At 63.3% G+C, this 23,157-nt stretch overlaps 5 protein-coding genes across 5 annotated transcripts; all 5 read right to left on the reverse strand.

The window, feature by feature from the left end:
- Window positions 1–554: 554 nt before the first annotated feature.
- On the reverse strand, window positions 555–1,637 carry LSCM1_06918 (uncharacterized protein; the record flags this gene model as incomplete). The annotated part of the gene is made up of 1 exon (XM_067324319.1): window positions 555–1,637. The coding sequence occupies one exon, from the start codon at window positions 1,635–1,637 to the stop codon at window positions 555–557; it is 1,083 nt and encodes a 360-aa protein (XP_067179990.1).
- A 919-nt stretch (window positions 1,638–2,556) lies between these two features.
- On the reverse strand, window positions 2,557–4,512 carry LSCM1_06919 (uncharacterized protein; the record flags this gene model as incomplete). Its single annotated transcript, XM_067324320.1, has 1 exon — window positions 2,557–4,512. One exon carries the CDS (start codon window positions 4,510–4,512, stop codon window positions 2,557–2,559), a length of 1,956 nt encoding a protein of 651 aa, XP_067179991.1.
- An 8,009-nt stretch (window positions 4,513–12,521) lies between these two features.
- LSCM1_06921 (uncharacterized protein) lies at window positions 12,522–18,665 on the reverse strand (the record flags this gene model as incomplete). Its single annotated transcript, XM_067324321.1, has 1 exon — window positions 12,522–18,665. One exon carries the CDS (start codon window positions 18,663–18,665, stop codon window positions 12,522–12,524), a length of 6,144 nt encoding a protein of 2,047 aa, XP_067179992.1.
- Window positions 18,666–19,991: 1,326 nt separating this feature from the next.
- LSCM1_06922 (uncharacterized protein) lies at window positions 19,992–21,683 on the reverse strand (the record flags this gene model as incomplete). Its single annotated transcript, XM_067324322.1, has 1 exon — window positions 19,992–21,683. The coding sequence occupies one exon, from the start codon at window positions 21,681–21,683 to the stop codon at window positions 19,992–19,994; it is 1,692 nt and encodes a 563-aa protein (XP_067179993.1).
- Window positions 21,684–22,826: 1,143 nt separating this feature from the next.
- LSCM1_06923 (uncharacterized protein) lies at window positions 22,827–23,150 on the reverse strand (the record flags this gene model as incomplete). The annotated part of the gene is made up of 1 exon (XM_067324323.1): window positions 22,827–23,150. One exon carries the CDS (start codon window positions 23,148–23,150, stop codon window positions 22,827–22,829), a length of 324 nt encoding a protein of 107 aa, XP_067179994.1.
- Window positions 23,151–23,157: the final 7 nt, after the last annotated feature.

The following is a 23,157-nucleotide window of genomic DNA, read 5'->3' on the forward strand; positions in this document are numbered from 1 at the left end:
ACCTTGATCTCTCCCCCGATACTGTACCTTGTCCCTCTTCCGCGTCCTTCACCTTCCAGCCGTCGTCTTTCGAAGCGCCTCTTCCACGGTGCATCTATAAACGGAGCGTACGGAGACAGATCTGAAGGGCCTGTGAGCTCAAAATAGGGGAAGGGCGAGAGAAAGGGAGGGGAGGGTGATGACGGCGAGAGGGACACAGACAGAAGGACCTACTCGGGAACCCTCTTAGAGGGATTGGGCACACGGCTGCACGTTTACGCGCGCACACATATGCCTGTTACCTCTTCCCTCCCCCCTTTCCCTTGTGTGTGTGTGTGCGTGCGGGGGTGGGAGGGAGAGGGACAGCTGGCCTAACAGAGTGATGCTAGGCAACGCGCACCGCTTTCACCATCGCTACCCGCCAATTCTTTAGTCCTTATCGCCTGGTCTACGCTTCCTCCACGCACGCATTCTGTAAGGCCGTCACTCCTTCCCCTCGCGCGTGTGCAAATGAGCGCTCGCGGAAGTGAGGCGCCTGTTGAGTGGGACGGGAGGGGGAGAGGCGATGGAGAGGCTCAAGGCACATCAGGCCGCGTGAATTGATAGCGGCCCGACACTCTGCTCGGCCGAGATGAAGCCTCTTCATTGTCCTCGTCGTCCCCGCGACCTCCTTGCATACTTCCTCGGCCTCCACGCACGGCTCCCGCGCGCCCCGCCACTGCCGAGTCGTGGGGAGCATGATACGCGTAGGGCGATGCATGCGCGCGCTGGGACTGCTGCGGACGAGGAAGGCGGGCACCGGCGGCAATCGTGGGGTAAGGGGGGGTCGTTGTGGGGGAGGGGGCGTAAAAGCCGCGCATCGAGGAACGGCCGCGCTCCACGTCGCGCTCCGCATTCCCCACATCTTCGCTCCCCTCACGGCCTTTGTCTTCTTCCGCCCCAGAGGCAGAGGCCGTGCCTGATCGGTACATGACACCAGCCGCGCTCGTGTAGGGACCGTAGAAGGGGGGTGCCGTTGCCCGCAAGCCGCTGCTCGATGATGTCACCACTCCGGTCAGGCCAGTTCCACCTCCTGGTCTCCGCACCGCCGTGCCCGCGCTGCTCGTCCCTGCAGTGCGGCCGGGAGGGCTCCCTTCTTCACTTCTAGCAGGCCCGCTAGGATAAAGAGCTCGCTGTGGGTAGCCACTAGCAGAGGAGGGGGCCGATGCGCTGCCAGGGTTGGCAACAGTGCTGCTGTGCGGTCCGGAAGGGTAGCCGAGATTGACGTGCGGCGGCGCCGCTGCCGTACCGGAGAGCATGCCGACGTTGCTCCTCGCGCCACCACCAACTGCGGTACCGGCAAAATCAGTGGTCACGGTGGCGACAGAGGTTGGGGAGGCATGGGGGGCACCTCCGGCTGTGCTTCCTACACCGACCGACGGGACGCCACCGCTGTAGGCATCGTTGCCACTGGCTGGAAGGTTACCGGGAGCGTAGGACGTCACACGCGTGTGATAGCTTCCACCGCCGATTCCGGGGCTCCCACCGCCAACATCACTGCTGCAGCCCGCCACAGTGGACGATTTGTTGGAGGCCCGTAAAAGGGCCTCTGCAGCGTTGAGCTCGGCAATATCTTCGGCAGTACCGAGCTCCAGCCGTGTCCCGTGCCGGCTCAGCATTGTGTGCCGCTTCGTACTTATCGCCTTATCAACGCCGTTCCAACTTTGGGAGAGGTGAGATGGGGGAGGCGAGGGGGGAAGAGGGGGAGGCAGATCGCTACTCCTCGTGGTGCTTCGCTTGTAAAGCGTCCGTGCAGGTGTGTGCGTCTGCGTGCACGCGTCGCCCTCGACCTTCTTTTGCTTTCTATAGGCTCCAACAGCGGCAGGAGGGGAAGAAAGGCGAGGGTGGAGAGACGCGCGCGCACACCGCCTTCCCCATCCCCAGCCGCGTCAGGGAAACAAAATGGGTGAGAGACGCGGGAGGGACGCAGTTGAGCGAGTGTCACCTCTTCAATATGGAGCCTCTATGCGTGAGAAGGGTGCGTATGCTCTACCTCTTGTGTGCGCCGCCTGTGCTTGACAGACTGAGAAGATGGGTGATGGTGGTGGCGTGTGTGTGCGTGTATGGGACGTGGGGCACCAGGCATCGGCAACGGCAGCCGCACTTGATGTTCACACGGCGAAGGAGTAAGAGGGAGGGCAAGATAAGTGGCGGGCGAATATATATTTAACCGATGCACACACAGATTAAGGCGCCTACGAAGGCCAAGCGCGTTCGTCCAGGAGTGAGAGGCCTCGGGATAGGGACGCGCAAGAGCGGCGCTCAGCTTCGTCCACGTGTGCGGCGACGCATGTGGATGTGCGCACCTGTGCAATGCCGCACAAGCGGCCCCCTTTTCCTCCCCCTCTTCGCTCGTGTATGAACGACAAGAAGGATGACTTAATGAAAGTTGTGACACACACACACACACAAACAGACAGACACCGCCTCTGTCACCAATACTGCACACTATCGGCGTATAATTTTATGTGTATATATGTGCGCCGTAAAGGGACCCCGCTAGTATCACACACGCTTGAGCGTTGCCCTGACCCCAGGCTAGAAGTGTGCGTCGTCCAAGCCGGCATTTCCGTTTGAAGACGATGGCCGACCGCTGCTGCCCGCTGCCTTGGCGGGCTCTCTGTCTCGAGAACGCAGCACTGCGGTGCCGCTACCTCTGCCGTTGTTCAGTGACCCATCCAGGAGGACGGAGCTGTGTAGGATTCGGGGTGCCTCTGACGGCCCCGGCAGCCGCGGCACAGAGCTGCCACCGTCACTGCTCGCCGTGAGCGCCGCCGCCGCACCCAGCGCCACGCTCGCGGTCACTTCCGTGTGGACGGGTTGCTTCGCAAGGAAGCGGCTCTGGATCGTGTTCTCTGCGTAGGCAAACGTTTCCTCCACGAAACGGGTCTGAGGCCCGCCGTAAACGAACTGGAAGCCCTCATCGCTGGCGAGAAGTGCGTGCGCGCGCTGACGCTCCGGCAGCCACGCTACGCGTACGTTCGGGTTGGCAATGGACGGGCGAGACTTGCGTAGGTACGTGAGCGGGACCTCCTCGCGCGCTTGGTGCGCTGTGCTTAGCAGCTCCACCCACTGTGTCGCACGCTGCACGTAGGCGGGCCTGTCTTTCGCCATGAGATCCTTCGAGCTGCGCTGGAAGCGAGCGAGGCGCAGCACCGGGACGGGGTGGATATCGGGGAAAGCTGCCTTCAGCCATGCGACAGCCGAAGCGCCGTTGACATCCGCGCCTGTCTCGGCCGGGTCCGTCAGCGGCAGTCCGCGCGCGTCCGCCCAGGCAGCGTCTTCCTTCATGGTCTCCAGGTACCGCGCGTAGAGCGCCATGGCCACCTGCGGCGCCACGGCCACCGCGTTCTGCGATAACGCCATACCATCGAGCGCTTGTTGCTGCACGTGCACCGTCTTCCCCTCCCTAAGCGCCTGCTGCATGATGTGACCGAGGCGCACATGCAGGTCACAGTCGATAAGGTTGTTCTCCACGAGGTAATCGTACACGACGCGCGCCTCCTCACTGGCGTTGGTGTCCAGCAGGTATTCTAGTGCCGAGCTCGCGATGCGATAGCGCCAGATGACGTCCACCTCCGCTCTCACGACCACGTTCTCGTAGTGGCGGCCCACCATGACATTATACACCCACATAACCCGTACGCGGTGCTTGGCACGGATAGCGCATCGCAGCATGTTGTGCAGCACCTCCCCATCTCGCGCGACGTAGAAGAGCCGCGAGTTGCCGTCTTCGAAGATGGAAACCGCGTCCGCCAGATGGGCGCCAGGGACGCAGGCGGCCGTCAGGGCGCGGTACACCTCCACCGGTGGCACCGACGTCACGCGCCGGTATTCCTCGCACGCCGCTTTCAGATGACCGCGACGGGCGAGGCGGATTATGCGCTGCATAAGCGGCACCTCATGCACGGACACCGGCACTGGGCCGTTGCGCTGCAGCTTTGTTGAGCGACGAAAGTAGTTGTCCTCCTGAAAGAAAGGTCCGCGGCGAAGCCAGCGGTATATGCGGGCGCGACAGTCCAGCGTAGCTGCGTTGAGGCCCACACGGTTCGGATCCTCCACGGTGATATTGCCGTGGTCGATCACCGCAGGCTTCTGCAGCCGTCCAATGTACGGGTCGTAGGAGTGGATGAGGTCGTGTGTGACGCGGTGACCGTTACGTGCACTCATCAACGACACAGGGGTCACGAGCGCCTTGGATCCGAGCGAGATATCTGGCATGAACTTCTCCAGCTCATGCTTCGGAATCATGTTGACGGTGTTGTCCTCCAGTGTGTGTGTCTTCTTGGTGCTGTAGCCGCTGTTGTAGTTACCAGGCCCGGTGCGGTAGCGACCTGTGCCCCAGAGCTGCGCCATGTCGTCGTCAGCGAGGTTTTCACGGCCGAAGCGGCTCGGCTGCCACGGCACACGGGCACGTGGGACGTAGCGCAGCACCGACATCACCGAAGGGTGCCCTGTTGGCCGCCCCTTCGTGAAGACGCCAGTCACAGACATTGCGCTTTGCAAAGAAATGAATCATACACAATTTGGGGTGAGTGGGTGGGGTAAACCCCTCACCAGCAGCACCCTCAATGGTGCACCCGCGTCTGTGTGTGTGTGTAAGGTTGGGTGGGCGGGGAGCACACTTGTGTGTACCCGACTGCCGTGGTATGATAAGGCGTGGCTGCGCGGTGCTGATGGGCGGCGATGATCCGCACCGCACGTTGCATAGAGAGAGAGTGACGGAGCGATAGGAGTGAGGTAGGTGTGTGTGTGTGTGAGGTGAGCGGGGAGAAGCCCGAGGACAGTTCATGGAAGCGTAGATGCGCGGTAGTTTTTTCGCGCCCTCTCCGCACCGCCGTCGCGTTCCCAAGGACTCTGTGAAGCGGGGGGGGAAGGGGCGGACTCCCACCTACGCATGAGGGATAGAACGCCTGTAGGTGTTACAGCGACTCCCTATCCGTCGTTGCCCCCCCTCTCGCTCGCGCTCGAACATGTTCGTCTGTCGGCGCGCAACGCGGCATCGGTCGCCTGGAAAGGTTTGTACAGAAACGCGTTCGGCGTACACCAGCGCTCTGCCACCACGCAGAGGCACAGCGAAGAGTATAACGGAAGAGGCCGACCACAAAGTCATCCCTGAGAGAGACACGAGCCGCCCAGGCAACCGCTCCACAGTGGTGTGGTCGGGGCCGCGGCGCTAGGCAGAGAAGAGGGTGAGATGGGGCGTTAGTCATCCGCCGCGAACAGCGTAAAGAATTCCTGCTGCGTTGGTACGGAGCCATACAAGTCTACGGAGGTGGTCGACGCTCGCACCGCGGACGGGGCAAAGGCCGAGGGCCCAGGTACGCGCTGCCGCACCTCTTCCTGCTGCTCGCTCCGCTGCGTGGCGGAGGCACTCGCTGTCTCCTCCGCTTCCCCTTCCTTAAGCTGGGCTCTGAATTGCTGCAGGAGGGTGCCGTTGCTCAGGTCACAGCCGACGCCTTTCGGCGGCAACAGCTGCTCCGGAGTCCCTGCCTCCGCTTCCTCTTCATCCGCTGCCGCAAAGGCGTCGAAGTACGTCTTGTGCAGGGCGGCCTCCTCCTTGGCGATGGCGGCGCGGAGGGTCAGCGGGGTGGACTGCTGCGGCGCACGACCACCCTGCTCTGACGCGTCGCGTCGTAGCGTGGACATGGGTGTCGACGACACGGGCACCAGCTCCATGGTCGGAGGAGGCGCCGCGGCACCGTCACTGGCCACAGGCGGCTCTGTTAGGAGCACTTTCCGCACGCGTCCTTGCCGGCCATCGAGCTCGCTGGCATCTGCAGCAGCGCTGGGCACATTCGTGTCGGCACATGGCGCTCGTGTCCGCTGCATGGCTGTGGCGGTACGTGAATGGAAAAGCAGTTGATACGGCAGATCCGCTGCAGTGTAGCGCAGGGGTGCTGCTGCTACGACGGCGGTGGACTTCGACGGCGCCGCACTACGGCCCTTTAGGGCTGAGCGGAAGAAATAGCAGGTTGGGTAGGCGAAGGTGCCGTACAAGTTTCGCCACTGGGCCTTGTAGAGGCGGTGCCGCTGCTGATCGGCTGGACTCTCCTCGAGGAAGTACACGCTCTCCTCCCACCGTGACTCGTCCGATACCCCAGCGCTGCGACTGGCGGCTCTCCTAGGAGAGCCAGAGCGATGCTGTTGCAGCTGCTGCCGTTTGCCTCTGCTCTGCGTCACTGCTGTCTCCATACGCAAGCGCGACGCTACCGGAACACCGGCCGCGGCACCAAGCAGCACTGCAACAGTCTTGGAGACGACTTCCAGCACCGCCGCCACCGAGCTCTCCACATCGGCGTCGGCGCTCTCGACGCACTGTGTTGCTAGCTCGCGTACAGGCGCCTCTGCTGCGGCCTCCTGTGACGCGAGGTGTCGCAGATGCCCAAGCAGGTTTTTGTAGTACACTGCGTGCGTCCAGTAAGCACCATCGACGCGGACAGTCGAGAGGAGCGAGGTGAAGGGCGACGCCCCGTCCGCATCCGCAACACAGCCATCCGCGCCGAGAGCTTCTAACGCTGCTCCCACGGCAGCGCGGAGGCGCTTTTGCTGCTGCTGCGGCGGCGTGGAGGCTTTGCCGCCGCCGCCGCCTCGTTGGAGCAGCTGCGTCACGCTCTGCGGCATAAGCTGAGGTGAGCACAACAACAGAGCCTGTGCCACCGCGTCCACGGCGTCTGCTTCGCCGTGCCCTTCGCCATACACCGTTGGGGGCGGTGGAGCATTGGCAGCCATCGGCACTGGCTGCAGAAGCGCCGACGCGATAGGGATGACATCGAGGATGCGGCTCAGCTCCCGCTGGGCCTCGTCCGCTTGCGCCTTATTCACAGTCGTCACGAGAGAGCTGGAGCGCATCACGAGCCACCACCACCGGCGTACCGCCGCCGCGCGACGCCGCTGCGACGAGTCGAGCACTGCTTCGCACCGCGCTGTAGAAGGCGCCGCGACGCTCGCGGCTGCCTGCACGGCTTCCCGGGAAAGCACCCGTGTCACGCAGGCCAGCGGCAGTTGAGCTAGTGCCCTCGCCGTCGCCCAGCTGCCCCACAGAGTCCTCCCACAGGCTACAGCGTCATCAACGCCCTCTTCGTCGCTTTCTCTGCGGTTACACTCTAAGACGGCTGTGATGTGCTGCAGACTCTGCTGCAGAGAGGCGGTCAGCGCTCTCGCGGAGAGGATGTGCTGTTGTATGCCTCGACTAACCGCCAGGGCCTCTACGGTGAGCGTTGCGAGGCGGAGTGAGTGCGTTACGTCGACGTCAAGTACATCACCAATGTGCGTGATGCCGGCGCCTGTCAGCTGCTCCAGTGCTGCGCTCATCTGCGTCGACTTCGAAGAGCCCGAGGAAGAGGGGGAGGGAGGCTCGTAGGCGAGATCGCTCGAGGCCGGGGCGTAGACGCGCTGTAGCCACTCCATTAGCTGTGGCCGTTCTTTCAGTCGAAACCGCGCGGCGGTGTCGGACTGTGCCTGCCGCAAAAACTTCTTGAACCACTTTGACTTCCCCGCTGCTGCCGACTGCAGGGCGATGGTCGGGCCGCTGTAGCGGGCGTACTGCAACTGCAGCTGCTTCAGCAGCCGGTTGCGCGCGGCAAGGCCGAGGTAGGCGCCATGCTGAAGGTAGAGACCGCTTTCGCCACTCGCCGCTGCCGGCGATTCACGCGGAGCCGCTCGCAAAGGCGAGCAGTGCACCAGGGAGGCGCACATCTGCACAGCAGTGCCACTGACGTGCAGAACGTAGAGTGTGCACCCACGCTGGAGAAGCAGCACTGGGCTCGCTGCAGCAGCTGCTGAAGTCCCTTGAGCGTCCCTCCCTTCGTCGACCCCTGGCCACGCTGGCGACCACGCCCACAGCACTAGCGGCACAGAGACGTAAGTCGATCCCGGGTGCGCCACCGTGTCCACCCAAGCCCTGTACCGCCGCAGCAGCGCTGAGTGGTACGCCTCCTCAAGGCCAAGCGAGGCGACCCTGGATGCGTTGCGCCGAACACCCTCACCTTCAGTCGCCTGGACGTTCCCCGCCGCCGTCAAGCACAGCAGCTCGTCCCAGCGGCGGTAGAGATGCACTTTCACTGGCAGCAGTGACGCTGACACGCGCGCGACGCCACGGCGGCCGACTAGTGGGAACGTCGCCAGCGCCACGCCGAAGCGGCGCGACACGACTGCAACTTGCAAGGCAGGCTCATCATGGTCGTTCACCATCACCACGCTCAGCTGCACGGACGTCAGCAGCGAGCAGCTCAGGGACTCGACGTTATTGTCCGCCTTCCACCCGTTCATCTCCGCCGCGGCATGCGGCACCAGGCGGAGGCTCTGGCGATCCTCACCAGCCGCGCCGCGTTGTCCACCTGTGAAGGGTTTCCCTCCCCTGGCTCGTCCGTTGTTGGTGCGGCTAGCAAAGTTGTACGTGGCGTCCGTTATGCCGCTCATCTCAGCGCTGCCGCCGCCGCCGCTGCTGCTGCTGCTGGTTTCCACCGTGGCAAGGACCAGCACCTTGCGGTCAGCGTAGTAGAGGAACAGCCGAGCCACCACGGCGGGGTCCATGTCGAGAAGGGCATCCTCGACAGACTTGTATGTCGGCGGTACAGCGGCTGCTCTTGCAGCTGTGGACTCCGATGCGGCACCAGCCGCCGCGCTCGAGAAAACACTGCTAAGGGCGAAGACCTGCGAGGGGTTGGCGACCAACACGTCGTTCACGTCCACCAGCTCCGGCGGCCGCCAGCGCAGCCGCTGTGTGTCCGCCGCAACGTAGTAAGTTTGCATGACAAGCTGTACCGGCTGCTGTTGGGGCGGTGGCGCCGCCGTCTCAGACTCCGATGATGACCTCGAGGGCACTTCTGTGAGCGGTGCCCACAGGCCCCACACACACGGGGCCACACCATCGTTGCTCAGCTGGAAGGCACAGCTTAGCAGCTGCTTCGGGAGCGCCGTAGACGACGAGCCACAGATCTCGAAGTCGAAATGGGGTATGGGCAATGGCTCGATCTGCGTCTGACGCACCGTTCGCAGGAGGGCGTGCTTGAGCTCACTGCTTGGGGTGACGGTGACGTCTGCGATGCCGTCAAGCCCGTTGCTATCGGCGCTTCGGCGCCCTAGTTCATACAACCGACGCAGGGCATGGCTATCAGCGGGCAGGCATACCATGGCAGCGCGCAGGTGCGCCGGCCGCGCGTCGCATTCGCCGTCTGCTTCTTCAACGACGCTATCGAGGTAGAGAAGTCCGGCGATGAGGAACGGGTAGTCCGCGTAGGCGCTCTCGGAACGGCTGCCGACGAAATAGAAGCCGTGCTCGAGCCGACACAGTGCCGGCGAGGCGAATTCACACATGAGTCGAGCAACACTCACGTTCACAGTTTCCTGCGCCCGAGGCGGCAGCATGCCTGGTAGGGTAGCGGCGGATGAGCTGGTGAGCGACGGTTGCGGGGTCAGGCACAGACGCACGCAGATGCAGCCACTGCTGATGGTGTCGGTGTCTGCCATTAATGAGACATGAACGACGTCGTTGCCTGCGCTGGTGCCGTCCTCATCGAGCGCTTCTTCTCCATCCGCAGTGGGGCTGCCTCGAATAGGCAGAGGTCGAGCGAGCCCTGTGAGGCGAGAGAAGACGAGCGTGTGCGGTTCTTCACTGAGGCTGGTCGGCAGGCGAGGGGCAAAGACGCCGCTCAGCACGGCGCTGCGTCCCCACAACGGCAGCACATCTGGCCACTGCACGCATGGCAGCCCCGCAACATCAACACGATCAGCGGCTGTGGCAGAAGTACCTGAGTGGACTAACGGCGGTGCCGGAGGGGCGAGCCACCAGTTTTCCAAGCCAACGACACCGTCAGCGACCTCTCCAGAGGTGTCGCTGGCTAGTCGCGCCACCGTGCGCGGCGGCAGGAGGCGGCGACTACGCACTGATGGCACGTCCATGCTAGCCGAGATAAAGTCGTTACACGACAACTCCACGAGCACCCGGTCGCTCTGTAGAGCAAAGATGCTGTCAGGAGACCCCAGCCACGTCCACGCACGAATAAATGTGACGGGTGGCGCTGGTCGTGTTGCCGAGGGTGTCACTGCAGCGGTCAGCGGAGCGGTGTAGAAGGCGCGGTCCACCGCTATGACCTCACCATCGTCCGTGCTGCTCACACTCGCCGCCGTGGCGGCGGCCCGTGTGCACAGGAGGCGCAGCCGCGTTGGAGTCACGAGAAGAACTTGTACATTGCGGCAGATCCACTTGCGTGCGGAGGACGATGACCAGGACGAGTTGCCTGCGCCGTGGAACGGCACCAGAACAGCGGCGGAGGGAACAAATTGGGCATCGAGTACGGCCTGCTGCTGCTGCTGCTCGACTTCCGCTGGGGGGAACGGCGCCGGAGATGGTGCGGAGAAGCTGCCACCGCCACCGCCACCGCCGCTGCTGCTGCTGCTGGAGGGGGCTGCGGCGGCGAAGATCAGTCGAGCCCTTTTCGGGGTGACCTTTCCACCGTCGCCGTCGATGGCGTACACCTGCACCTCCGACTGGTTTAGTAGCAGTAGCAGCAGCGGTGCAAAGGGATGGGCGCGAATGCTTAGAGCCCCTGCAGCGGCACTCATCGCCGACGATGCCTTGCCGCTGTAATGCGGCTTACCCATTGGCGCAGCCTTGATCAAGTATGCGCCACCGCCGGCGATGAGTCCCTTGGAAGTCGGCGCCGCCAGCGGATTTGTGTAACCGAAATGGAGCACGTAGACAGCGGGCTCGTTGCAGCGTTGGTACATGTTTCGCTCCGGCCCACCACCAGCACAGAGAACGGGGCAGTCCCGCCTCGCTACCTGCTCCGTGACGGCCTTCACGGCGCAGCGGCGCGCCACTGTCAGGAACATGAGCGCCCCGTACGCCTCCGCTTGAGTGACGATGAACTGCGAATTCAGAGGTGAGATGGAAGAGGCGGAGGACGCGCGACCGCTGCCGCTGACGGAGCCACCACCGGCCCAGTGCAGGAGGATGACCTCTGATTTCACGTCCGCCACGTAGACCTCGTTCGCGCTTGTGATAGCGTAGAGCAGGTGACGCGCAACTGACGACGACGATGACAAAGATGGCTGCAGCCGCTGCACCACCTCGCGTTCAAGATCCTCCTCACGACCGCGCAGGAAGCCGCAATGCAGGATGGAGCAGCCGACACTCGAGGTGCTGAAACAAAGCACCTTGTCAGGGTACTCGGGTGGGGCAAGCGCCACGGACGGTATTCCAGCGCCGCCGCCATTCGCCTTGCGACTGCCGCTGCTGGGGACTGTGACGTCGGCGGCGGTGCCCAGCCGAAGCTGAGCCTGCCGTGCCGCATCCATCTCTACGAACCACGAGAGCGCGTCTGTCCAAGCGGTGTAGAGGCATACCTCGCCGGAGCTGAGGCCGACAACGTATATGGGCTCTATTGGGTGCAGTCCGACACTGGTGATGAAGGCGTTGGCGGAAGCAGTGGCGCGAATCGGCATTCGTGAGGGGCGCGCCGGTGCGGACGGTGAGGATGCTGCGGAGACGACCATGTCTGCACTCATATACTCCGATGCGTGTATGTTTGTGCCAGTGCCAGTGCCAGTGGAAGTAACACACTTACAAATTGGAGGAACAGAGAGGGAGCGGGGCCGTGATGCTCCTTGCGTCGGGTGGATGTGGCAGCGGCTGGCCTCAAGGAGGGGTTGAGTAGGGCGAGTCGCAGAGGCGACGGTACGTGGGCGTCTGGCACTGAGGCTCCCCCTCCCCGCACCTCAGACGTGAACAGCTGCAGAGGCGATTTCCTCACTGGGGCACACTGACAGCCGCCCAACACACACGCGCATAGATCTAAAGACGTTTTTATGGAAGACAGAAATGCAGAGGAGCACAGAAAGCAGCGGCCGAGTGAGAGCGATCGGACAACCAGAGAGCCATCTTCAATGGCAGTGCGGCGAAGCCGAGACAGGAGACACGAGTCACCGGGAGATGGCGACGGATCTAGTCCTGCACACACCTCCTCCTCCTCTTCTCATCGTTATCCATCGACGACGAGCTCAGACACCTTGGCCGTCAGGCGCCCCCCTCCCCATCCCCGTGTGGTAAGGGGTGGCCCGCAGCAGCGACGAGGACGCAGCTTCGCATCAGATCAGCGCGGCCTCCATCGCCCGAGGTACACCCATGACGCCTCCCTGTCACACACATATACATGAATATATATATATATGTGTGTAAACTTGACGCACAGCATAAGTTTTGACTTTCCACGCAGTGCCGCGGTGCCCTTGTCTTGTGCTGCTCATACATTCATTAGGTGTGTATATGTCTCAGAGAGGGTCACAGTCGCCCGTAAAGCGCGCTCCCACCCGTACAATACGCGACGCCATCGCCGCCAGATCATGCGGATAGAGCTTACAGACACACACACAGTCCATTCCCAGAACGCACAGAAGCGCGAACAGCATCACCCATCATCAGCATAACAAAGAGGTGTGTGTGTGTAGAGATCCTCGTCTTCAGCTTCTTGACTACCCAATACGCTGAGCTGTACGTGCTCTCACGAAGGTCGAGCTGACAGCGAGGACAGACTGAGGTCCTGCGTCAGGGATGTCTGTCCTCGATAGCGATCGGCGGCGCTACTGTCGCCACCGCCGCCGCGACGCCGCCGCGACGTTGATGCCGACAGCCCTTGCGCCAGAGCCTCCCTGGCAGCTAGCTTCTCCGCGTCGCACTGCAGCAGCGCCTTTTCCAGCTCCTCTACCTTGCTGATGAGAAGGTTGTTGTCGGTCCAGAAGTGGTCCCGCTGCGCCACAGAAGCCGTCAAGGACTCTTGCACAGCGCTGAGGTCGCGCTTTGTGTCTGCCAGTTCTGACACCACCTGCGCGTGTTGCCGCTCCAGGCTGAGCCGCTTCGACTTCTCCTCATCCCGTTCGCTTTCTAGACTTGTAATCATCGAACTCTGCGCCGCGCACTCCTCCGCTGTAGATGTTAGCTGCGCCGTCGTACGCTCCAGCACCGCCTGTGCCGCATCTGCGGCTTTCGCCTGCTCCTGAGCTGTGACAGCGAGCGCGTCCTTCTCCGCCTGGAGCTGCGCTATCGAGCTTTGAAGGGCGCTCTGTCGGGCCTGCATCTCGGCCAGCTGTTCCTCGAAGCTTAAGCAGGAAGAGAGGCCGTACCGGCGCGCTGTCAGACTCACCGGGTCCGTGCTCAGTACCTCCAGCTGCTTGCGCAAATCTGTCTCACGCCGCTTCCATGAAGACTCAGCGGCGTGCAGGACGGCGATGTCCTTCGCCTGCGCTTCGACGCGTGCGTTGAGGTAGCGCACCCGCTGACGCAGAGCGGCGAGAGGGGCCTCGTCGACGTTAAAGAGCGCCGCCATGCGGGCCGCGGCATCCGCCACCTCTTCTGGGCCGCGCTGCTCCGCATCACCGCCGCTGTCGGCCTCTTGTAGCGCCGCGAGTCGTGTGAGCGCGTCCTGCAGGCGCACCTCTGCCGCCTGACGATCTTGCACCGCTTCCCGTACGCTGGACTCGCGCTGCTGCAGCTCTTCGCGGATGTGAGCGAGGTCCTGCCGCATCTCTGTCAGCTCTGATTGCAGGCGCGCCGTCGTCTCAGACAAGCGATGTATCAGCTGCACATTCGCGTGTAGCACGCTGTCGTCGGGGTAGAGCCGGCAGAGCAGCTGCTGCACATCGTCGCGCATCAACATCTGCGCCTTGAGCTCCTCGATCGTGGAGTCCTTATGGCGAAGCTGCTCGAGCTGATGGCTCACCTCTCTCCGCGCGAGGGCGATAGATTCCTCAAGGCCGGCCGCGTACTGTTTCAGATCCCTTAGTTGCTCTTGCAGCTGCCTGCAACGGGACTCCTCGGTGAGCAGGCGCTGCTCCCGCTTGCGCATCGCATCCTCTAGCGTGCTATGCTGACGCTGCGTCTCTCGTTGCTGTGTCTCCAACTGCTGCTTTAGGTCCTCCACCTGCTCCTGTAGCGCAAGGTGCATTGCCTTAGCGTCGCGCAGCGCCGTCTCCCGCTCCGCGAGGGCCGCAGTGGCCCCTTCCAGCTCGGCCACCGCCGCCTGGTACTCCTCTCGGGTGAGCATTTCGCCCATACGCTTCTCATGCCGCGCGGCCGCGGCTGCAGCGTCGTCGCGGGCCGCCTCCAGAAGCCACATGCGCTCCAGCAGCGCCGCGTGCTTCGCCTTCTCCGCGTCGAGTTCCTCCTGCGCGGCCCGATGGCTTGCTTGGCTCAGGGCAAGGTGCTGCTGGAGCTCGCGGAAGATGTCCAGCTTCAACACCTCGTCGTCCATCTCGTCGTCGCTGTCACCGTCATCGTCGTCTTGGCAGTGTCGATGGCGGTGGCTGCGCTGGGGGCGGTTGCTGCCACTCTCTGCGCTACTGGCCCGGTCGCAGCCATCATCGCCGCGGCGCTCGTCGTCAGCGTTAATTGTGCTGGCTGCGGGCAACGCCATAGGAGGCATCGGCGGCGTCCGACGGACAGGCGAGCCAGGCTTTGGGGAAAGACGGAAGCCGATCCCCGCGTTGCCCTGTGAGCTTTCGTAGTCGAGCGGGGAGGGGTGGCTGAGCCCACCAGCGCTGGGATCGGCACCGACAGCCGCCACCAAGCTCATGCTTGCGTGTCGCAGCTGCAAGGACTTGATGAGGCGCCGCTTACGCTCCAGCTTCAGCAGCAGACGCGCCAAGCGCTCCTCCTCCTGGTGCTGTCGCAACTCTCTGCGTGCCTGCGCGGCCTGATAGACATGCAGAAGGGTTTCGTCCTTCCTCGCGGCCGTGTGCAGCAGCGCGCGGAGCTGCTGGAGGAGAGCGACCTGCTCCTCAGAGCGGAACTCATAGAGGCCGTCTCTTCGCGAGTGTCCTTCGGCGGCGACGACTACACTGCCCACGGAACCACTACTGGTGTTCATTGCATCGCCCTCTTGCAGGACTCGCTGACGCGACAGCCACGGCGCGCCGGTGGTGGCATCGTCATGCGGCGCCGAGTCGGATGAGGTGAGCGCCGCGTGCGAGGTCTGCAACGCCGCGAGAAGCGTCTGCTGCACCTCTGTCCATGTACTCTTGACGGTTGCCTGCATGTCTCGATGCTGATCTGCAGCCGTCAGTGCAACCTCCGCCAGCGCGGCGGACTGCCGGACGCAAAGGTGCAAGAGGCTGCTGAGACACGCGGCTATGGCTCTCGAGGAGGTGTTCGCGGAAGACGTGAGCGCCTCCGTCGCGGCATCAGCGGCCACGTCAATGTCGACGATGCCGCCGCCATCTGCGCGCGCCTGCTGCACCGCGTTGTCTGTGGCGCGCTGAGCCGCCAGCGCCTTGAGCAGCGCTCTCGACACCTCGGTGTCAACGGAGGTGAGCCGCACGTCACGCCGGCGCACCATCGCATCAATCATGCTGGCGACCGCGTCGCTAGCATCCTTGGTGAGCCACGACGCCGTCGCCGATGCTGCAGCGGAGGCAGCTCTCGCACCGTCAGTGGCCTGCAGCTGTTGGGCTTGATTCTCGCTTTGGCCGCCGCTAACATGGAGGCCGCCCTCGACGTCCCCTGCCTCCCGAGCCCCATCGCCCTCACCACCCTCGCGAGCACGCTTGCGCGAGGGCAACGCATCCTCTTCCAGCAACAGTGCCGCGGTTGTGGAGGTGAGCGTTGCCGGCACCCCATCGAGCATGACACCGGTGCCACTGCTTGGTCGCGCGGTTGGGGGGTCTCCAGCAGAGCCAGCTGTGGCTCCACACGCTGGGCCCTTTTCGTCCCACTGGGGAGCAGAGGGAGCCCCTCGATGCTGCTGCAGCTGCCGCTCCGCCGCTTCCGCACGCTGAGTTGCTTCGTACAGCTGCTTCACGAGTTCCTGGTTGCGCAAAAGAAGCTCAGAGACGGAGTTGATGCTGAATCGATCGAGGCTCTCCCCCTCATTCAGCGTGTCCAGGAGACGCAGCAGGTTCGGGTCGCGACTCACATCGTCGATACTGTGCACGTGTGGCGTCGATGGTGACGCCGCGGTCGCTAGTGTACACACTTCCACATCACCCCCTGCTCCGGCGAGCGGCACTGTCACCTCCTCCGAACCCACCTGACGCGTCACCGTCCCGCGCGCTACATCGACGGCTGAAAACGCCGCCGGATGCCCAAGCGCACACCCGCTGAGATGATGGCTGGCTGGCAGACGAGGACACCACACGTGCTCGACCTCAAGTGTGGCGCTGCCTAGCTGGCGCAGTGAGATGTGCCGCTGTCGACGCGTAGGCTGAAGGGGCATGCTGCTGCTCAGCTGAGGTGCCGCCAGGTGTGAAGCGGCGTAGGTGCTTAGCCGCTGTTGCACACCTTCCTCCACTTCCATTGACGAGGACATCTGTGAAGCGCCCGTGGATGCGAGGGTCGATGACGGAGGCCGCCGATGTTTCTGCGGGCCGTTGAGGGGCGCTGTATCGAGCCGGTTCTCCGACGCCTCGTTGGCGGCGTTGGAAGGCGACGAGGGCCACATCGCGCTCAGCCACGCGTTGCGCCGCGCCGCCTGCGACGGCAAAGCCAACCGCGGCGCGTTGGACGGGCCCGGGAAGGTCGAGGACGATGACCGCGACGTCGCGGATGTACTCCAAGACCTCGTTCCTTTCTCTGCGCCCAACTCGTTCGGCTGCGTCTTCCGCTGCAGCCCGGGCGATACGGTCTGCATGGCTTGCAGCTGCCGGTTGGCGCGGCACGCGCGCTCGACCTTGACCAGCAGAGACGCCACCTGCTGGGACAGGACGCTGTTGCGGTAGACCATAGACTGCAGGTCTGCCCGCAGCAGGGCCCCTTCGTTCTTCAGCTCCGCCGCGTAGGCGACGCTCGCGTCTCGCTCCTTCAGCAGAGAGTGAAGCTGCGCCTCGGCGCTGGCGAGCTGCTCACGCAGCTGGCGACTGTTGGCTGCAACGGCGGCCTGCTCCTCGAGCTCACGTAACGCCATGTCCCACTGCGGCCCCTTTCGAAGCCGATCCTCGACCACCGCTGCCGCTTCTGCCGCGGTGCCTGTTGCCGAAGGCCCTTCTTCTGCGCTGCCCTCTGCGAGGCCGTGCGGCTGCGACTGTGTAAGCTCACGCCGCTCCACAAGCGCCTCCATCATTTCCACCTCCTCCATGTACTTGGCGAGCTGCAGCCGCATGAGAGCACATTGGTGCTCTGCCTCCTTTCTCGCCTGCACAAGGGTGCGGTGCTCCGCCAGATCCACTGTTGTCGTCTGAAGCCGTTCTACCTCCTGCCGCAGCTGCACGGCTTCACGCGTGGCGGCGAGTAGCTTGCCTCGCAAGGCCGCCATACTCTTCTGCCACTGCGCGCGCTCCATACGAAGCAGCTCGAGGGTACCGCGCTGGTTGAGGTACGCGGCGACGAGCTCTTCCACAGACGACGCTGCACCGTCACCCGAGTCCTCTTCCCCGCTGAAGCGGTGCTCGTCGACCGACGACGGACGCCGCGATGACAAGGGTGACGGTGGCGTTGTGGCCTCTGCGGAGGTCTCTTTGCGATCGAAGCTGTCCACCGTAGCCGAGCGAAAGATCTGCCGCAGATCCACGCGCAGCACGCGCTGCAAGTCGCGCAGCACCGAGTCTTCGAGGTCCCTCCGCATCGACTGCATTTGTTTCGCCTGACCGGCAAGCTGGCGATCGAGTAGGCGGTTCTGCGCCATCAGGGAGCGCGCGCGTGACTCATGCTCCCGCACGGTGTCCTGCAGCGTGCGCTCTACTGCCAGGGCCGCATCGTCGATGAGCTCCTCCACCAGTTTCGAGTGCAGGGAGGTGCTGAATAGCTGCAGGGCGGCGCTGGCGCGCTCCTCGGATGCCCAGACACTGCTCGCAACCATTTCGGACGTGATCGAGGCGGCGCGGGCCGCCGCTTCTTCGTCAGAGACGTCGCCAGCTTCGACGCAAACGCCTTGCCGCCGCACCGCTTCGCTATCGGCTGGGCTGTCAGCAGCGTCGCTTTCCACCGCTTCGCAACAGTCGTGCACCACCTCCGGCTCTCCAGATGCGTCCGCCACGGGCGGCACATCCTCGCCAGCGCGGAGGCATTCGTGCTGCGAGGGGACGACAGTGGGTGCGCTTGAAGAGCCGTCGGTCGTCGCCTGCTCGTTGTCCACAGCGTGGCTGCCGTCCGCGTCGCCCACGCACCCGTGCCGCCTTGCCGCGTCGGCCACCACGTTCTCGCCTGGATTACTGTCCTCTGAGACCGAATCAAGAGAGGAGTCGCGCTGGCTGACGTCTTCCTCGTCCATGCGCTGCGACGCCGACGCTGATGCCAGCGACGGTGATGACGATGACGGCAGGCTCGGAAGCCAATCGGGGACCATCAGCGGGGCATCCAACGACTCACCCGAGGTACCTCGCGCACTACCTGAGTTGCTCTTGCTCCCGTGGCCGTACTCATCCGCGCCGCTGGCGTAGTCGCCACTGCTATGCTGCCCATCGTCGTCCAGATCCTCCTCCGCCCCTGCAGGGAAGGGGTTAGACGAGTCACTGTCAGGCCTCCCCTCATTGTCCGCGCGGTTGCCGCCGACAGATCCGCGCTGTGACTCTCTGGCTCCCGACGATGATGAGGGGGTGAGGTACGGGGGTGACGATGCCGTCTGCGCCGGCGGCGTGGGAGGCAATGACTGTGACGCACGGGCGAGCGCGTCGCTGTCGCTGCTGCGCGTCTCAGGCGAAGCGTCGTGCCCGCTTGACATGATGGAGGGATGGGGGGGACTTTGCGGTCGTCTTTGGGCGGGTATCGGACGGAGATGACGGCGTCCAACGTCACCTGTAGGCTGAGGGCGGCGTTGGGGGGGAGTTCGATCCCACCGCCTCTGCTCTGGACACAACGAAAAGGGGATCAGAAGCACCGAAAGCCAAGGCGAACGCTCACGTTAGCGCTTCACCTTTGGTCTCCAACGATGTCTGTCTGTGTGCGGATTGGATTCGGTGCCTGTCTGCTGCCTTCTCCAACGTTGACCGCCGAGGATGGTGCTGGAGGTTGCGTGTGCGTGTGGAGGAGGAGGGGGGAAGGGAGGGAGGGAGCGACACACTGTGTATGCGCCGATGGTAGAGGAAGAGAGGGCAAATTTCGGTCGACAAAAGCAGCTGCTGAGCGTGTGTGTGTCAGCCACCGGGAGACGAGGATGGGGAGGGCGACGAAATGGAGAGGATTGGTGGCGACGAGGGGGACGCAAGTCCACCCGGTAAAGCTTTATAGTGCTCTGGTGAGGCGCAGCTGCATCGCCACCACACAGGCTGGTCGCACACGCGCGTAATGCCTCCCGAATGAATTGGCATGTTCCAGCAAGAGCAGTAGCCGGAGTGAGGAGGGGGAGAGAAGTGGTAGCGGCGCGTAGGTTCACACATACACACACGCTCACTGAATCATGCAGCTTCCTCCTCCGCACTCGCTAGCCTACCCTTCGTTGACCCGGCGAGAGAGGAGCTGACTGATATGATTAGGAGAGAGGCCGATGGCCAAAGAGGAGTCACGCCGCGTTCAAAATAGACACGCAACAACAAGCTGGTGACGGTGGGCGTGGCCGTGCAGGTCAATGATGGTGTAAGTGTGTGTGTGCGAGGGGGAGGGGACGGGGAGTAGAGCGGTTGGATGCTCAGCGCTGCTGGGGACACTCTTGGCCCCCATCCCCCCTCCTCCTCCCTCTTCTTCCGTGGTGCCTTACGTGTGCATTAAAGAATCCGAGACATGAAAAAGCCTTTAGACGACACATACACGCACTCACACTTCTATGCAGCACACACCCTCCCACCCCCTCCCTCACTCATTGCCACTCTCTGTCGCAGAGGGCGAGTCCGACGATGGTGATGATGCGGAAGAGTTGATGCGGTGCGTAAAAGTGGGACTAAAAGGCAGGGGGCCGCCAAGACCAAGACCCCCTTTGGCCGCGCCGTGATGCCACACAGGGCAAGAGCGAGTGAGTGAGGGGGAGGGTGGCGGTAGAGGGCAGCCGGAGCGCCATGCCGGTCTTTCCTTCCCAACCGCTTCATCCCTTCCTCTCCATCAGCTCATCTCCCGCCTAATTCCCCAGTGTGTACAGAAAGCTGTAGTGCTGCATCGACAGGTGGTGCGCCACGTGGAAGGAGATGCACGTTCCGAGGAGGGGTATGCGGTTAACGAAGCCGCGAATGAAGTGGTGATAGAGGAGCTGTTTCAGCACCACGGTAAAGAAAGGATCACGAATGATGTTGTAGAGGCCATTGCGCAGCGCCTGCTGCACTCGCATGTGATCACGCGAGACCACTGGAAGCTCCATGGCGGGGCTGATGGCGCGCGCGTGGGTCGCACCGGTCACCGCTGTCGAGCGGCTGGTAAAGCCGTTTGCCGCTTCAGCGCCATCGCCCTGCAGCACCACTGCCTCCCCGCCCTCCAGCAAGGCTTCCAGCATGCTGCCGTCGACGCTCTCGGCGCTGTCCTTAATATACACCACCGGCACACGGTGACTGCGCACGAAACGGGCAAGCAGCGCGACAAGACAGTCGCACCCCGCCACGCACGCCCACACACGCCAGCTGCCCATGAGAGTCTGCTGCGGTGCGGCAGCTATCGATTTGTGCAGCGCCGCGAGCGGGTCGGGCCCTGGCGTCAGCTGCAGCGGCGTTCCTGTTTTCTTCGCCTCCTCTGCAGCCTTAGTGGATGCCTCGGCGGCGGCGACCATCTCCTTCTTCGACACAGACGGTGGCAATACAGCGATCGAGTTCGCGGTCTCTTCAGGCAGCGCCAGGAATGCGTGCCGTGCCATCGCTACGAGGAGGAGAGGACGCAGAAGAAGGTAGATGTCCAGCATCATCCCAAGCACGTCAATCCACGTGAACCTGATAGACTCTGCCTCATTCAACTCCGCGTCCACGTCCCCCTCCTGCGCGAAGGTAACGTGGTCCTCTCCGTCGTCGGCGGCGCTGTTGGAGCCCGCCCTGTACACGTGGCGGTGCTCGTGGCGCCGGTCAGAGACGACGCGCGGGATGACGAGTCGCGTGTTGTGCGGCCCCACAACCTCGCCACGCAGGCTCGTGCTGCTGCAGCTGTAGCTCAGTTGTGTGAGAGGGCCGGCATATCTGCCGGCGACACCGGCGCCGCCGCCGCAAGCGGCAAAGCTACCAGCACCGCTGCCGCCGCAGCCCAATGAGGCACCGCCGTTGCCGCTGCCGCTGCCGCCGCGCACACGACGACGCGGCGTGAGGTTGGTCAGGTGGCGCAGGGCACGATGCAGCGACACCTTCATCGATTCCCATAGCCACGGCACGAGGAACAGCTGACGGTGCACACACGCCTTCAGTGTGCACTTGACAGCCTCCAGCAGCAGCAGCGCGTTCCACGTGCGACGGTGTCCGGCGTACTTGCGGTGGATCAGCTCCATAAGGCACTCCACCTCCTGAACGCCTTGCAACACAAAGGACAGCAGCTCCGTCTTGCTTGTCCGGCGGCCACTGGCGGAGATAATGGCGAAGTTGGAGAAGCGGTGCAGCTTGCACAGAGAAAAGCACGCCTCTGAGGTGATGAGGTTCGTTGGGTCAGACCACAGCATAGTAAGGGTGCGCGAGAACTGCTCGAGGCTGGACGCGCCCTCCGGATTGTCCCGCACCCACTTGCAGTACCAGCGGAGCGGATCGAGCAGCTTGCCCACCGGCAGCCCTTCGCCACCGCCGCGGCGGCGCCCCGCCAGAGCGGGCGACGAGGACGTCGCCGTCACTGTGGCCAGCTCGCGAGACATGGGGTGCAAGACACTCGCCGAGCTCAAGAGGGGTGCCGAAGGGCGACGCAGGCTGAGCGAGGCGTGGCGAAAGTATCGGTCGCGGACGTCGCCTTTGCACCGCTCGCAGCGCCCTTTTCACTTTTTGGGTGAAGTGCAGAGTGTTTTCGGGTGAGAGCCAGGCAGACACGTTGGCGTCGCGACCCTTTCTCCCCCTCTCTCACGCGATTCGTTCACGCCTTCGCTGACGTCCACTGTATGAGTGGCAAAAAAAAGAGATGGGGTGGGAGGAGTGGTTCGATTCACGCCTTCACGTGAGCGTCTGATCTCCTTTCCTCGAGTGGGTTCGCTGTGCGTGTATATGTGTGTGACAGAGAAGGGGCTCTTGACGGCAGTGACGTACGCACGTGCTGTCGACGTGTACGTGTACGTGTGTGCTTGTGGGAGGAAGAGGAAGAAGGGTGTGTGTGGGTGGGAGAGGGGCACGCGGTAGTGCTGGTAGACGCGGGGTGCAGCGTTTGTGGTGTATACGTAGGTGCGGTGACTGATGACATGGAAGATCAATACAGAGCGGGTGGGCGAGCACGAGAGGGATGGCGGTGGCGCTGATGCCACAGAAACGTGGCGGGGAAGGGACGACAGGGATACTGCAAGATGTGTCGGCATGCGCCGCCTTCAGCCCCCCCTCCTCCTCCTCCTCCATCACGCACTCTGCGTGGCAACACCGGCACGAGTGAGAAGCCGACAGATGTTGCGAAGCGCTCTTCGCTCGTTCCTCGCAAACGACGCAGCCGACCGCCCTCTGGACAGCACCGTTGGGGTGTGACGGTGTGGTGGTGGAGGAAGGGGAGAGCTCTCCTCTCCTCGCGGCAAACTTTGAGACGGTGGCTCGCCGTAATTCAGCACAGAGCAAGTCATGTACACCTATTCACAAAAGGGCTGTCAAGTAAACGACGGAGAGCCAAGGGGGGGCACACGGGGACAGACACGAAGGCATGCGCCACTCACTCCCAGTCTCGAGTGTATGTGTGTGTGCGCGTGTGTGTGTGTGGACGTCTTGCCTCTCTTCTTCTTTCAAGAAGCCTATCCACACACCCCCTACACTCACCCCTTCTTCGCTCAGCTGTGATGCACTTGCCTGCGATCACTCCCTCTGGAGCCACCCTATGAATGAGGCGTGGCCGTTGCTGCGGCTGCGGACGAATGCTCTAGTGGACTTGCACCGGCCACCATCGTCGTCTCTGTCGACGGCGGCACGTAGCCGGTCCTCCATATTGTGTGAAGGGAACCGACCAACATGCCGAGGCCGATGGCTGTCGTCATCACGAGCGCCGCGAGGAGCAGGCCGTACTCGCGAGGAAGAAAGAGTGCCTGCGTGAAGTGCGACTCGTCCACAAACGGCATCACGCCGATCCAGAAAACGTAGTAGATGAAGAAGCTCGAGTTGCACACCAGCAACAGCGCGCCCAGGGCGCGATCTGTCATCATGATGCCC

Source organism: Leishmania martiniquensis, chromosome 15 (genome assembly GCF_017916325.1).
Source record: "Leishmania martiniquensis isolate LSCM1 chromosome 15, whole genome shotgun sequence".
Taxonomy (NCBI): domain Eukaryota; phylum Euglenozoa; class Kinetoplastea; order Trypanosomatida; family Trypanosomatidae; genus Leishmania; species Leishmania martiniquensis.